The 16,306-nt window shown below is 41.3% G+C and overlaps 2 protein-coding genes across 4 annotated transcripts in view; both read right to left on the bottom strand.

Moving 5' to 3' along the window:
* Positions 1-409: 409 nt before the first annotated feature.
* ctsla (cathepsin La) lies at positions 410-5,078 on the bottom strand. The gene is made up of 8 exons (XM_077560358.1): positions 4,914-5,078; positions 3,744-3,878; positions 3,469-3,591; positions 3,231-3,389; positions 1,824-2,048; positions 1,552-1,720; positions 847-964; positions 410-764 (listed from the first exon to the last, which is right to left on the bottom strand). Exons 2-8 carry the CDS (start codon positions 3,864-3,866, stop codon positions 665-667), a joined length of 1,017 nt encoding a protein of 338 aa, XP_077416484.1. The 5' UTR covers positions 3,867-3,878; positions 4,914-5,078; the 3' UTR covers positions 410-664.
* Positions 5,079-7,577: 2,499 nt separating this feature from the next.
* dapk1 (death-associated protein kinase 1) overlaps positions 7,578-16,306 on the bottom strand; it is a 33,202-nt gene continuing 24,473 nt past the window's right edge. For 2 of the 3 annotated variants that reach the window (XM_077562480.1, XM_077562481.1), the window contains exons 21-27: positions 15,726-15,923; positions 15,513-15,651; positions 14,896-15,016; positions 14,329-14,517; positions 12,750-13,247; positions 12,334-12,675; positions 7,578-10,967 (exon numbers count right to left, since the gene is read on the bottom strand). In XM_077562480.1, the coding sequence (XP_077418606.1) occupies positions 10,527-10,967; positions 12,334-12,675; positions 12,750-13,247; positions 14,329-14,517; positions 14,896-15,016; positions 15,513-15,651; positions 15,726-15,923 (1,928 nt within the window). In that variant the 3' untranslated portion in view covers positions 7,578-10,526. Of the gene's footprint in view, positions 10,968-12,333; positions 12,676-12,749; positions 13,248-14,328; positions 14,518-14,895; positions 15,017-15,037; positions 15,329-15,512; positions 15,652-15,725; positions 15,924-16,306 lie in introns of those variants that run through there. The other variant, XM_077562482.1, reaches the window with a different exon arrangement.

The raw sequence follows: 16,306 nt of genomic DNA, 5'->3' as shown, positions 1-16,306 counted from the left end.
GTTTATGCATTCATTTTCATTAAAAAAATTCTTTAGAGGAAAATTTTAGAAATGTTTTTTCCCCCCCTGGAAAGTCTTAAACTGGCATGCCAAAACCCTTTTAATTATATTTTTTGGGGGGGGATGAAAAACCATTTGCCTGATACTGAAACATATTTACAATTTACAATTCTAATGAGTATTTTTTTTCTGCTTTTGTGAGTAATGTGACAGTAGAATAATATGAAGTTAATCTTATTAAAAAATAATAATACCCCTTTTTTCTGAATATTTATGACAGAAAAAAATAGTCAGAAATTAGAAACAGGTTTGTTTTTCTTCTTCAAGTGAATGCAAAATGCTTCCGTAGTATGGTAAAAAAATATATAAAATCTAAATTATTTGGAACAAAGGCTAACAAACACAAATGTAGTGTTTCACACCTTTAATGGTTGACATTAAACATTAGAAAAACAGACATTTACAAGAACAAAAGAGTTCCCCACTCACTGAGCAGCATATGTACAAAGAATAAAAGACAACTACAATTTGTTCAATGAAAATTGGCTTAAAACTGGCGTTGTTTCCCTAAAAACGCCCATGTTGACTGAAATCAAAACCCTCCGCTTCCTCGTGTTGCAATTTGGAAAAATATGACTAGGTGGCGCTATGGTGGCGGTCCTCATCAGACCAGCGGGTAGCTGGCGGCGGTGGCGATGCCGCAGTGGTTCTTGCGGTCTTTGGCCATGTAGATGTAACCTTTGTCGCCCCACTTCTCGCTCCAGCTGCAGGATTAGCGCAAGCGGGTTAGCGGCGGGCTAGCGAAGCGACGCTAGTAACATTAGCGCTAATGTTTTCAGCACCCACCTGTTCTTGACGATCCAGTACTTCCTGCCGTCCACGTCTTGGTCCTCGAAGCCGTAGCCCACCACCAACACGCCGTGGTCCAGCTCCTCGCTGCTGCACTCCTTCTCAAAGTAGATGCCTAAATGTCATCCAAAAAATAATCATGTTTATGTTTGGCTAACACATGCCTGTGCTTTTTTGGGGGGAAACAAATTTGTCTATTTTCATCCGTAATATTTTAGTTTTTCAGGAGGGTGTTCTCTGTTTCGTCAAAAGTGTTTAGATTTTTTTTTATCGCAGCCAAAATATTTTTCTCAACAAAATTGTTTTTGTTTTATTTTCAGAAAAAAAATTGGATTTTAAATTTTGATAACTTAATTTCGCAGCCAAAATATTTTTGTCAACGAAATTGTGTTTTTTGTATTATTTTCAGAAAAAAAATTGTTTCATTTTAAAAAATTTCCGCAGCCAAAATATTTTTCTCAATTGTGTTTTTTTTAATTTATTTTTTATTTTCAGGGAAAAAATATGTTTCATTTCGATAAAAAAATGTTGGCAGCCCAAAAAATTTTGTTTTATTCTCAGAAAAAAAAAAAAGTTAGGTTTAGGGGTTTTCAGCTAAATCATCCTTTTCTTTAAACATCCCAAACTCAAAAGACTCATTGACAACATTCTTTACATTTCTACATCCCTCCACCCCAAGTGTGTCCAAATTAGTGACCCGACCTGACTGGTAGAACTGGAAAGACTCGTGTCCGGCATCGATGGCCACAGAGACGGGCCCCACGGAGGCCACGGCCTTCATGAGCGCGTGCTCTTTGCCGCTGGGCACGTCCACGAAGCCCGTGTCGTTGGCCGAGTTGAACTTGGGGTCGTAGTGGCACGGCTGGTCATCCTGCGGGGTGGAGGGGGGGGGGGGGAAACGCTTGGTTACCGTGACAACAGCAGCATCTTTACAGCCAAAATATGTTACATAAACAGTTGGCTAATAGACGTACATTTCCCAGGTAGGGGTAGGCGTCCTCAGAGTCCAGGCCGTCGTTGTCCTTGATATACTGGAAGGCCTGATCCATCAGGCCCCCGTTGCAGCCTTCGTTGCCTTCGGGCCGCGAGCAGTCCACCAAGTTCTGTTCGCTCAGAGAGACCAGCGCGCCTGTCTTGCGGAAGTGCTGACCCTCCAGGGCCCCCGTGGTGCTAAAGGCCCAGCATGAGCCGCACTGACCCTGTGGACACACACCAAAAATGAAAGTCAGAACGGGAGCCCAAGAGGACCAAAAACATCCATCGTTAGCCTGTCTATGGTGTTTGCCATTCTATGTTAGCATTAAGCTATTGCATTTGGGCATCCGAGTTGGCTCGCAGTTGAAGGAGCACATTAGCACTTTTGATTCGCAGGCCAAAACGTGTTTGTTTCAGCTGTTCGTGTACATTATATGGTTAAAGGAGGGAGGGAGGGAGGGGGTGCGAGTGCACAATGTAGATAAACGAGTCCACCGCAAAGGCCGACGTCTTATCTTTCACGCCGAGCTAAATATTGACTCCATTACACAACCAAAGGTTGCCAAATGATCCAAAACAGCTTACGGTTGACCCAAAATGTTTATGTTAAATATTTCTATTAGCTGTTTGATATATTTTTTTAGACATTATTTTACAATTTCTGGTGGTTGCAAAGTCACCAAAATAATAAATTGCTCCCAGCACAAACACAATATTTTTTAATTAATTGACGAACAGTTTAGCAGTGTGATCAATAAAGATTCATACACAATAAAAAACGATGTATCATCCTGGCAGTACTTGTGTTTTTTTTAAATGTATTTATTTATTAAATGTTAAAAGAAAAATATTAGAAACAGTTGTAAAATCGAATTTCAAACTTAAAAAAAAAAAGTTTTCATTAATTTCCAGTCAAATATGTGCAATATTTGTTTTTGTAATCTCATAATAATTGCGTATGTAAAGTCATTTTTAACTTAATTAAATAATAATAATAATTAAATAATAATAATAATAATAATGCCAGTGTGTTTGCAGAAAGTAGTGTTTTTTTTCTTCTTTTCTAAAAAGGTAAAATGTGCTATTAGGCTAACAATTAGTAATTAAAAAATATACATATCACTTTAATTATCAACTGTGATTATCTAAGCACTAAAATGATTATTTGATTTGATTTTAAGAAATATTTTTTGCAATGCAGTTCTGAATTTTTCAAAGAAAGTTGAAAGGATTCAAATAGATTCTCCCGTTCCATTAAGTCATTTAAAGACAAAAAAAAAAGGAGCTAAAAAAATATACTTTAGAACTTATTGCTAATTTCCCAATGGTCGAAATCTAGCCCGAACCCAAATCACGCCACAACTCAGCACCCCCTAAATGAATTGCGGGCCTGCGGGCGAGGTCACCTGATCCTTGACGGGGGTGACGTAGCCGTGGTCCCTCCAGTCCACCGAGCGCGGCGCCTCAAGGAAGTTGGGCTCCATGAAGAGCGCTCCTTTCACCTTCCTCTGAATCTTGTTGCCGCGCTTGTAGCCGTTCATGATCTGACGGAACTCCTCGTGAGTCTGAAGACAAGCGCGGGGTTAGCAAAGCGCCCGTCCGCGATAAGACCTACTTTGGACGGCTGTCGCGTCAGCAGCGCACCATGTCTCCGAAATGGTTCATGCCCAGGTTGTAGGTGTGTTTGCCCATGGAGTGCTCCAGGTTGTGCAACTCGATCTTCCTCAGGTTCTTCTCCCACACCATCCTCCTCCAGCCTTCTTCCTTCTACAACATGGTCAGACATGTTTCAACAAAGCCGAGCAGCGTCAAAACGAAAGCGAAGAACGCAATTTCTCTGATGCCGAGGAATTGATTGGTGGAAGTTGGGATGGTTTGATAGGTTAAGAAATGTTGCTTTGTTCCTTTCCACACTGTACCTGGTGGTACTGCTTGGAGTGCCAGCTCTTCCACAGGTCCCAGTGCTCGTCCAGCTGAGGGTCCAGGCTGGGGGCCGAGGCGGCGGCGCTCAGGCACAAAGCCAACACGATGAGAGGGAACATGCTTGCGGCTACCTGATAAGATAAACAACAACAACATAAACATTCTAATACGCAATTACGTCTACATCTTAACACTTTTTCTTTGGGGGGGTAAAAACAGCTGTCACACGACCACAAACATTTTTTTATACTAAGATGACACTTTTTTTTTCTACATGGGGTATTTTGTAATGTTAGGCGTTTAAAATGTTTTAAATATTAAAGATTTTTTTAACAATGATTAATATTTGTGTGTGTATTTTACGTTTAACTACTTATTTTCTATGTTTTGCTCCACAGCTCTTGGTGATGTCGGCATACTTAAAGTGTCTGCTGAGTGTAACACGAAACCCACTTTTTAAGCTTCCAGGACATGCACAACACATTGGAACAACAACAACATTCCTTAGGACACTCATTCACGTTCCACTTCGTCCGTCTCCATTACTGGAATTGGGCAGGAACATACAAATTAATTTTAATTGAAAATATAGTGGAAACGAACTAGGACAATTGTAGTTCCGGAAACCGTTTTGGTTTTGTCTTTCGTTTTCCGGTTTATTTTCTTTTCCCTTTTTTTCCGCCCAGTCACGGGATGTACGAAGGCGAGCCAAGAAAACGTGAGGCGTCCAAACATGCGGCCCAAAAAAAGTTAAAATTAAAACAAAATAATGACAAATGTGAACGTTATTCGGAATATTCCCTCGCCATGTTGACGCTCTTTCGCACACATTCAAAGGTGACAACAAACTGGCAAGTGCCTGTTGTTGTCTTTGTTTTAGCCGAAAGATCAAGAAAAGGCAAGCCAAATTCAAGACGATGACTAAAACTATCGAACAATTATAAAAACGTCGACGTATTTATTAGGGAAATTGTGATCAGTAATATGCTTAAAGACCTTATTCCTAACGTCGAGCGTCGCTCCTTGCTATTATTTCGGTGCGATTTAATGGAACGCAACTGTACAGTTGCGTTCCATTAAATTGCATGCATCGAGCTGAATCACAGTCACAAATAGTAAGGAACTCTTACAATTTGAATTACAAAATAATCTCAAATCATACTCACTGGCAGCCCTTTTCAGACGAAACGTTGCGTGTGGAAAAGAAGGACAATGATGAATGATCCTACTGCGGTGAAGCCACACAAACTTTATAAAGGCTTTGAGTGGCAGTCGAGTTCCCGCCCTCCGAGCACTCTGATTGGACCGTTTCTTGTTTGTTCCATTTTGAAGGCCATCCCTTTGCGTGACGTCACATTGGATGCACGTGATTCCTCATTGGAATGACGCCGACGGGGGGGAAAAAGCAACGTTTAACGACGTTTGCCCCTTAAAATCACTTAATTTAGTACAGTTTCGTAACAACACGAATGAATTATACTACGGTGTATCTCTTTTGACGTTTCCCAGCGTCTTTTTACTTGACGCCAGCTAACCAAAACGGCACTTAAAAAAAAAAAGGAACGTGCGCTCGTTATCCTCACCGGGAACGTCCGCTAACTTGCCCCGCTACAGAGATAAATAATAGTCAATAATGAAAACAAAACAAGAAAAGGACATTCAAAGTGTTATCATAAAGTATGAGAAAGCAGGTTAAAGTATGTGGACTTTGAACGCCCGTCACAACAACACTGTTGACGTTTTTCTTGATTACCAATACATTTGGGAAGTCACTGTCTGATTTTTGTCTTTGTAGATTAGCCACGTTATCTTTAACTGAAGGATGTAAACGTGGAATGACAGCTAAAGTCCCTCAAATATTTATGATCCTTTTGATAATGTGTCGAGAAGATACTCTACGTTGGGAATTATAAATTTTACTCTAATTTGAAGACTTATTTTAATTTTTTATTTTATTCTTATTTTAATTTTTTTTTTTTTTTTTTTTTTTACAAATTTTCCTCAGGCAAAATCACACAAAATTGTTCTTCAAGGCGTTTTTTTTCTGCCAAAGAAATCTCAAATTTTCAGTAATTTTTTTTTTTTACGGAGCCAGCCAGGAGATATCACGAGAATATTTAGGATTGCGATATAACTCAATACTTTGCAATATAACGCAATAATATTTGATATAATTTTTTGTCACGCTTCTAGAGAAAAGCTAAACCAGCTGGTTTAAAATGAACAAGAGGTCCTTCATTAAAACAACTTTTGATTGTTTTGTTAAATTTGCTTCTTTACAATATTACGCTACAAAATTAAATAAACTGCAAACGGAAGAAACCAATTTTAAATGAAAAAAAAAAACTCATGCACGTAATTTTGTGCTTTAAAAAAAGTCATCTGTCGTTCAAATTTCTTACAGTATTGACAAAACTAACATTGCATATTGAAATGAAACAAAACCCTTTTTGATATTCCTTTGTGTGATGTGTGATTGCACTGGCACACAAGACAGACGATGATGTCACTCTCTTAAATGCCATATGCTCCAACTTCCAAGTTCAAGTCATAAACCTTGAACAACAAATCTGTTAAAATGATGTCACATTAAATCAAGATAAATTCAGGTCCTAGTTAGTGTTTCAATTGATTTCATTTTAAGAAATAATCACTCGTATTTGAAGGCACAATTTTTTTTTTAATTAATGTTTCTGTTATTCCCATTTTAATCTTTGAACATTAGCTACAGAAAGAAGAACAAAGCGAAAATCTTGAAACTTTGATGAACTCAAATCTTCAAGCGGAACCAGTTGATTTGTTTTGTAGCCTGCTTATTAAAAAAAAAATACAGTTGTATGCTTTATGCTTTGCTTTTTATGCATCACATCTTTAGTTTTTTACATTAGCAACTTTATCTTAGCATAGCATAATGCCATTGCTGAGTTAACAGCTATGTTAGCTTAGCATATCGATTGTAAACAAATCAAAAGCTAAACTAGTCCCTAAAAAGTGAACAATAATTTGTCGTTAACATAATTTTGTACTTTTTGGGATGCCCATGCCGCATCATTCTTCAAAAAAAAAGAAGCTTTTGCTGCAAATAAAAGTGTTGAAGTAATAATTTGCGTCACTGGCCACCGCTTGCAGAGGTCAGCGTTTTAAATCCATAGCGTGACATGACATGACGACTGGATGATATGTGATCGCGTGATGACTGACTGAGCACTTTTTTTTTTTTTTAAGACAGCCACAAGTCCGGACAGTGTGCCCGCGTGCAGAAACCGACAACAGGAAAGAGACAGTTGACTGGGCATGTATTTTTTTTTTTTTGTACATTCCTCACATGAATCAAATGAGCAGGTTATCAGGTTAAAGGTCAGAAGACCACGTCTGCGCACACTTGTGACACTCAAACCACCACAACAATCAATTTAATCAATAATGTGCTGTTAAGGAGTCAAAACAAAGCCAGTCACTGTGTACTGTATCATTTTGGTTCCATTTTCATAATTGCGGTGATAATCAAATTTCCTTCATATGATGATTAATTAAAACACTTTTTTATTCTACGGATTTTGACTGAGCATTGTTTTAAATCTTTGCAATACTCAATGTACGACACTTTGTATGGATGGTTGTTTTTAAAGTTCTCTATAAAGAAAGTCGAGTGGAGATTTTTTAAATCTATCTACCTCGCCATCTCTCGTTCAGATGTGACTGGAGAACACGTGACTATTGTCTTCTTTAAAAAAAAAGTATATATATTGTTTGATTTTGATCCAAATTCAATTTAATAATTACTGCAAATAATAGGCATCAAGATGAACATAAAAAACACAGGAAATATCTATAATTTGCTTTAATTTAATGAAATATTTTATTTATTTATCGATCTTTAAATTCAGCTTTGTTTTCTGACGCTTGAGACCTGTTGAACAACAGCGCCATCTGGCGCCACTCCAATGTAACTAACTAAAACAATAATAATCATCATCTCCACAAAAAGTGGTTCAAGATTGAAACGCTTAAGTTTCCACTTTCTTCATTTATGTCCTTGAAAGTATCTCAGAAATAACACGAAAACCCAAACATGTACAACAAAATTCGTAAGTTTCTTTTTTTTAATTCTTATTAAAAAAAAATATTACACTATAAAGTACTGAGAACATGCTGAAGGAACAGAACATAAATAGAGCAAACGTAGAAAAAAATACATAAAAAAAGCTGGTCAATTTTTTTCCTTCCTGTTTTGGTCAGAGACAATGATATAATTACTTAGAAAAATAGAAATAAAAACAAAACATATAATTCCCTTTCAGTTCATATTGGGTGTGATATTGGACAAGGCCATGGTATGTTTAAAGCCACACTACATTGGCAACATTTACACACAAAAACAATTAACCTCTGTGTGTGTGTGTTTGTTTTCGTTGTACATTCAAGTGGCATAAAAAAGTGACACAAAAGCAAGAGGGGAAAAAAAAGATTATGACAAAGTGACGAAAGACAGGAAGTAGTCGACTTTTCAAAAACATGGTCAACATGTAACATTTAGCAGCTTTTGGCCCGTTTACAAGGCCCAACGACGAGACAAAATGGAGGACAAACGCAAAATGGAGGACACTTAAGAGACGGGGTATCGAACGCCGATTCAGAAAAACGTTTACTTTTGGCTAGGGGCTGTGGAGATAACGGGCTAACAGCTAGCATTAGCTTTACAGTTGCCGTTTTCCTGAGAGGAGGCGGAGGTGGAGGAGCGTCAAATCAAATCAAATCATATTTCAGGGAATTTTTGTGTTGAGGAGGCTGGAAATTATGCGATAAAGCGGATAATATTAACATGCAAATTTCATAGGCTTTAACAAAATTGTGGCTAAATCCAGAATTGTTCCCCCAAACCCGCCAATATCTCTGTTGTGCCCCCTGGAGAGTTAAAAACTAATTTAGGAGAACGTCAATCATGACAGAATGCATAAAAACAATCTTCTAAAAAAAAAAAAAAAAAACATGTTGCAAATTGTATAGGAATTTGGCCATTTTGGTTTAAAGCAGCCATTTTGGGGGCGTCCCCAACAACCTGAATGAGTACCGGTAACGCCCTCTGGAAAGTCACAAAATCTGAACCCTGCATACCAGTTTCACCCGAAATTTAACACAAAATGTATTATTATCATTATTTTTTGTCTTTATGAGGTTTCCAGCCATTCAACATAAAAATTCCTTTTCAGCAAACCCTGACGACCCAAACAAATCCTTTTATTTCTTTATTTTCTAAAGACATTTTTGAGCTTTTTTGTTTTGTTGTTGTAGTAAGTAATTGTAGCGTTTTGTGCGGACAAGGCACACTTGCTCTTATTTGTGCTTGGGGGAGGTAGTAGGCCACAAAGGCACTGGGATTAAATGCTGTGTCGGGATTGAGGAAAAGGCCGAGATGAACGCGTGGTGATTACGACATCACTTTGGCTGCGTAAACGGTAGACGAGATGTGCGTTAAATTGTGTAAAGCGTACATACAAACACTGGACATAAAATAAAGGCTGTGTTCACATTTGTTGTTGGGTTCACTTAAAACTGTCTTTGCCTTTCGCGCACAGCCTAGCGAAGGTGGGTGTCGCATGGGCGCACAATTTCACACAAACTTGGCGTCATACAATTGCTTTCGCCAAAAATCGGAGACGAGACGTAACAGCGGATCCAGCATTTGTCTGTCGGCGTCTTTCACACAGAGCACAGCGAAGGTATGATATCGCTGCAACTGTGCACACTTTCACGTAGCAACACCGCATCCCCGCAATCAGACCACGACCACCAAATTACAAGTGTGAACACAGCTTCAAAAGCAGCACAAGGAGGTGAATCAAAACGGAATCTCAAAGCCCCTTCTACACTGTTCGAGGCGTCGCGGCTGGTTGGTTTTTGCCTTCAACACATGGCCGTGACGGCTTCATGCAATCAGAAGGGGGCGTGGTCAGCGAGTCTCTTGTCTTAACGTTCAGGTTGCGCTCTTCATTATCTTCCTGGATACTTTGTCGGACGCTGTTAAATTCACGGGTGGATTTGAACCACACCAAAACGGTGTCCAGTGTGAAAGGGGCTTCTGAAGCACCGATTTGTGCGGACTGTAGCCCCTTTTGCACTTTTTTCCCCGGTAAATTGGCGCACTAGAGGCATCATTTTCTGTGCCTTTCACACATCACTAGCCGACCCTGCCGTCTCCGCATGTGCATTGCTGTTGCGGTTTTCACGCAACTAGATAATTAGATGCGTGGCAACTTGGAACTGCGACGATTGCTTTGGACACAAAGGGGGCGGGAGAAATGAATGATGGATGCTTCGCACCCCTGTCGTGGCGTTGCAGAATTCTCTGTCGTCCTGTCGCTCTTACGACTCAGATTCGACGTACAACAATCAACTTCTGGGACGTGACAATCGCTTTCGACACAAAAGCAAGTATCAGGTGGCAAACTTGACATTGCCTTTGATATTTTGGTGAAAATGAGTGGACTGGATGGGAATTTGGTATTGGTACCTTACACACAAAGGCATGCTTGATTTCTGGGGCAGTGAGAATTGCTTTTAACACAAAGTGGCCATGTTGTAAATAGATCCGCTATCGAATTCCATATTGGTACCTTACATGCAAAACGGCAAGGCAGGCGGCTTAGATAGGCTGTGTGAAAGGGGCTTGGACTTCCTCATCAGCCATTTGACAACATCCACCACGGAAGCAATTCAAAAGTTCCCTCGTGCTGAAGTCGGGCCCACAATTGGGGCGGCGTGTGGCGTGGGGTGGGCTTTTAGCGGGAAATGACCGAGCTGATGGAGTTGTAGGACGTGCCCCCGTTGCAAGTGGCGGCGTAACCGTCGGGATAACCATTAGCGTCGGCGCCCAAGCCCCGCGCGGTGACTCTGAAGACGGGCGAGGCCTTGAGAAGGAAGTCGGCGGCGTCCCTTCGGCCCAGCTCCCGCAGCTTGAGCATGAGGACGCCCACCGTGCTGCCGGGACGCCCGCTCCACTCGTGCAGCAGGGCGGCCGTCGGGCTGGGCGTCCCGCTGGGCGGCGTCCCGTTGCCGCTGTGCTTCGCCACCAGCTCGCTGAGGCCGAGGTTCATCGCCAGAAGGCACCAGTCCTTCCCAAGGGCGTCGGGCGGGTCCAGCATGCGGCACAGCTTGCGGCGGGCCAGGGGCGCCACGTCGGCGATGTGCACGTCGGGGCCCAGGACGCCACGCTGGTACACCTACGTACATAGATACAGTTCATGTATAAAAAGTCTACACACCCCTTTTCAAATGCCAGATTTTGGCGAGAGATCAAGATAACCTATAACGTATACGACTCAATTGTTTTGTTTCTGGTAGAGAGGGGAAGTAAAAACAAAAACCGAGATGTGATTGCATAATTGTGCACACCCGCTTCTATCTAGGGATGTGGTTGTGTTGAGAATTAATCAATCACATCCAAAATTGTTAAATGTGAGTTAGCTCAAACTTGCCACCATTTCAAATGCTTCGGATTAAATCCAAAGTAAAGTTCCGGTTTACTAGTAGGCTTTTCCTGACATTTTTTTTTACAGCACAAGTCATGTTCCACAGAGAGATGCCATAACATTAGAGTTATAGATTAATAAAGATACTAGACATAAATAGATCGATATAGAATGATAGCCATACCTAGATGTAGAGAGAGCAATATAGTGAAGCCCCCCCCATTGTGGGGCAGTTTTTAAATAGACTTTATGGCACTTATATTTTGTAAGGTCTTAATATAATCAACATAAAATATAATAATAAATTGGCTTTAAAATAATACTTTCAAAAACATTTAATATATTGAGTGAGAGCAAGAAGCGCAATTTCAAAGACAAAAATATTGGACAAAACGTGCTACAGCCGTGTTTATAGTAAACAAATCCCGAATATTAGTTTTTTTAAAAAGACTTTTTGGGGTTCTGTTGCTTTCAGTAGGCGTAATAAAGCGCAGGGTGGTAGAGGATTGAGACATTCAATTATCTTTTTAACCTTCTCAGCAAAAATGAGGCTGATCTTGAAATACTTCCTGTTTCCTCCTCCTCCTGTTCAGATTTACTTTCAAACTTAGCTAAGTAGCAGACGCGGGTGACGTCATGCATGCTGTGATCAGAGACTGTGAATTGCTCCTCTTTCATCTCATAACCACTTCAAAAATCAAATGTATGTTTGTAGGAATGGAGAAAACGATTTTGTTGGTTTGTATTAAAAAAGTGCTTCGTTACAGCTGCAGTGAAAACAATAGTGGGACACCACCTAGTGGCTGAACGTGGAATTACAACAAACAATAATTCACAAAATTGAGTCGAGAACCCGGAGCCCGTGATAGAGGGGTGCACTGTAGATTAATAACAGATATGACAAATCCAGGTGTAGCTAGCTAGCTAGCTCCCAAGCAGGTAAACAAGCACCCGGGGAGCTAGCTAGCTAGGCTAAAGCCAAACTGTGGCAGGGTTTTTCCTTTCTGGACCTGGATTTGCCACCTCTGATTAATAGGGATAAATATGAGCTATCGATATAGAGATGAACGGACAGACAGACAGCTTTGGATTGAAAATGTTTTCGTGTCACCAATACCTCTGCACAGCCAAAGGCAAGGATGGCGCTGAAGCTCTCCCTGTATCCTCCCATAGTGTTGGTGAGCGAGGTTTCCCTCTGCACCTGCGCCCTCAGGAAGTCCTTGGGCTGGTACACCATGACGGGAGCGTGGCGCTCGCGCAGCTGCTGGGGGCTCAGGTAGTACTTGGCGGTCAGCAGGCCCGGCAGCGTGGAGGCCAGCAGGTTCTCGACGATGCCGCACACGGCGTCCAGCAGGGTGTAGCACTTGGTCCTCTGAGTCTCGTGACCCCGCACCTGGATCTCCACGCCCTGGCCGTGGTTGACCAGCAGCACCATGGCCTCCGTGCCCGACCGGCTCACCTTAAGGTTAGGGGACATTATCATGTCGTTGATCCGTTGCGGTCCACACCCATGACGTGACCCGTCCTGCTCACCTTGGCTCCGTCCGTCCACAGGTGAATGTCGTTCTCTCTTTCTTCCTCGTCGTCCTCTTCATCATCGGGCTTCTGCTGCCGACTCCATCGGCACAGGTTGACCTGCAGCTTGTGGAACAAACCGCAGGGGAAAGCGGCCAGGTGCTCGGCGGGCACCAGCCGGACGCCCCCGTAGATGGCGGCGGCGTCCCCCTCGGCATCGTCCTCGGCCCACGAGCGCCGCAGGCCCCCCGCCTTGATGAGGGCGGGCACGTCCACCATGGCGGGCTCGGTGGCGTCGCGGGCGCACACGTCCATGGCGTCCAGGATCTGCAGCAGCTCCTCCACGTCGCTGTCGGGCGCCAGGGCCTGCACCTCCTCCAGCCTGTAGCGCCCCCTGTAGTGGTGGATGGCCTTGGGCGTCTCCACAGACAGCAGGCGGCCCAAAACGCCGCTGCAGAGCCAGCGCGGCTCCAGCAGGACCACGTCCTGCACCGTTTCGCTCTGCATGATGTTGATCTGCGCAATATAGGAAAAAAAAGACATTCGAGTCAAACGCAGAGAGATTACCAGATGTGTTTTAAAAGATAGTACTAAGTGGTAAGCTTCCTGTACTCTTTCTCCTCAGGTCGCAAATGTTTTTGCTTTTTTATTAAATACGGTCTAAAAATAATAATAATAATCAGGTTTTCCTTATTTACATTTGTTTGTAGTTACTATTACATAAATGTATTTTTTATTTAATTTTATTGAGTATTATCTGTTTATTTTATTTAGTTTAATACATTTAATTTCGAGGTGATTTCATTTAGGTTTGTTTAATTTTCTTTCAATTTATTGTATGTGATTTTTAAAGTTTAGTTCATTTAAAGTTGATTTTATTTACATTTATTTTGTGCGTGTTAGTTTTCGTTTTTTATTTCACTTGTTTATTTTATTTAGTTTAAAAAAAAAGCTAATTTCATTTAAGTTTATTGTACTTTATATGTATTTTATTTGTGTTAATGTTCTTTATTTAATTTTGATTGAATTACATTTTTTTCATAAATAGGCAATTCTATTTTAATTTGGTTGATGCGTCGTGTTTGTTTAAAGGTTTATCATTAAAATAAAATACCTACTAAAGATAAATCGCAACATCTATGCTAATTTCTGTTAACTTGTCTATGGCGTTTTGCTTTATATGTTAGCATTAAGCTAGTGGAAATGCATTAGACAATTATTTAGTTTAGTGGGTTGGCGCTTAAATATACGATGCTTGATTCTATTTTGTTTGATGTTTGATGTCAACTTGGAATAACAAAGAGCTTGAAGCAAGCAAGCTTGGCATCTTATTTGGAGAACTGTTCGAAGGAGAGTCGTTTTTTTCGTGTCTTTAAATTGATATTTAGCGATAGTCTCTCATTTCTTGACAGTGAGAGTGTGAGTACTAAAGGACTACTTTAAAAGTGTATTTTAAGCTTTAATTTTTTTTAAATCGTGTGGGAGGGGTAGAACTTTCTATTTTTAAAAATCACATGGTCTCTCTCTCGCATGGATTTTGAGCTATCGTGGGTGGAAAACGGGCGTTCACAGCAGGCTGAGGATGCGACGGACTGACCTCTCCCATGCTGTGCAGCTGCATCGCCAGACCTCTAAGGTGCTGCTGGCTGACCAGCGGGTTGATGTTCTCCTGGACGTCGCTGACAAACTGCTGCCACGACGTCAGCTGGTTGGGCCCGCTCAACTTACGCCAGGCGGGCAGCACCGCCAGCAGCCGCTCCGACAGCAGCGTCATGGCGCCGCAGCTCTGCGTACAAGTAAGAATGTTAACTTTGCACGTGTGAGGACCAGAACTGCGAAAATAAAATAAAAAAATGATAAAGAAATGACTAAAAGTGAAAATAAAAACGGATATAAAAAATATAATTGAAAAAATTAAATGCAAAAATATATATGGAATAATAAAAATATATAAATGGAAATAAAAACAACAAAATATAAATAAATAAATAAATCATTATTGCAACAGCCCAACCCAAGACACGCTTAGGACCGCCCCTAAAAAAAAAAATTTCCCCATTATTTTCACTTAGTCATTTATTTATTTATTTTTAATTTGGGCAGTTTTGGTCCTCCATATGTCAGTGTGTGTGTGTGTGTGTGTCACATATGTGCATGCGCTCACAGAGATGATGTGCAAGCGCAGCTCCTGCAGATGATTCCTCAGCAGCTTCATGTCTTTGGAGTTGGAGGCGCCGGCGTCCATCACAAACAGCTTGTCGCTGATCTGTAGGTCGTTTCCAAACCTCAAATGCAACATGGACAAATATTAACTCTTTTGACTGCCAGACGTTTTCAGAAAAGGGATGCCGTGGGTGCCAGCCGATTTAAGCATTTTGACTGATCTTTCAAGGTCCACAGAAAATTATGTGTTTGGACTATGGAAATATACACATACTACCAAATGAAAGATTGGACTCTCATCTTTTATCAGGAAAAAAAAGTTTGTTTCTACCTTATTCCGTTCTTCAGTAATCAACAATAGAAAATGGTTAGTTTCACCTCTGTTTTGAAACAAACGTCTTTTAACGTCTTTGGCACTCCTCCATAGGATTTTACTAAACGTTATTTAACGTTTTTGGCTGTCAAAGAGTTAATATATTTATTTATTTATTTGTTTGCTTGTTTGTCTAATAGCCTGTTGAAAAGGTTTCATGATTGAATTTGAATAAAAAATAAATAACTATAAATAAAATGATAACAAATAATAAAAATCATGTCAAATAAAAGCACATTGCTGACCTGCTCCTGACTTCCTTGAGGAGCGCTCGCTCCTTGTTGTAGTTGAACTCTCCGGAGAAACATCTGGGAACGTCGGCCAGGTCCGCGTGCGTGCCCACCAAGACCACCACCAGAGGCTGTTGGACCCTTCCGCCGAACACTGCGAGCAGCGACAGCGTCACTCCACTGAGTCCCGTCACCGGCGGCGGCGGCGGCAACGCTCGAGAGACTCACGCATGTCGGGGTGCGGCGGCGTGAGGGCCTTGAGCATGTTGAGCCAGTAGCTGACGTGGCTCAGCTGGCTCTCGTACGGCTCCTCCACACTGAAGACCACCACGTGGATGGCCGTGGCGTCGTTGGCCGCAAAGTAGTCGTAGGCGCAGTAGTAGACGGGGTTGCCGGAAAACTCCCACACGCTGAAATCGCCCACGCCTACACAAGTGGAATTTAGTAAGTAAACACTCGGAAATCCGTGATGTATAGAAACTATTTTAAAAAACATTTTTATACATCAGTCACTGTGCACGTCCCCCTCCCAGACACTTTAGACAACATTTAAAGTTAGCAAGACACACTTTTTAAACACATTGTGTGTGTATTTGAGTATACAAAAAAATTGCAGGCACTAAATACTGTACAGTCCTTCTGTGGCTTATACTTGATTTTTAAAAATGGACAAGATGGGCCAAGCAGGTTATTCCTCTTTGTGGTTATTTGTTTAATGTACAGTCATTTCTGGATTATCAGCCGCTACTTTTTCACTTGCATTCGACCCTGCAGCTAATACAAAGGTGCATCTTATCCATCAAATCACA

This window comes from Vanacampus margaritifer, chromosome 3, assembly GCF_051991255.1.
Source record: "Vanacampus margaritifer isolate UIUO_Vmar chromosome 3, RoL_Vmar_1.0, whole genome shotgun sequence".
In the NCBI taxonomy this organism is placed as follows: domain Eukaryota; kingdom Metazoa; phylum Chordata; class Actinopteri; order Syngnathiformes; family Syngnathidae; genus Vanacampus; species Vanacampus margaritifer.
This window is presented reverse-complemented; position numbering and strand designations above follow the sequence as displayed.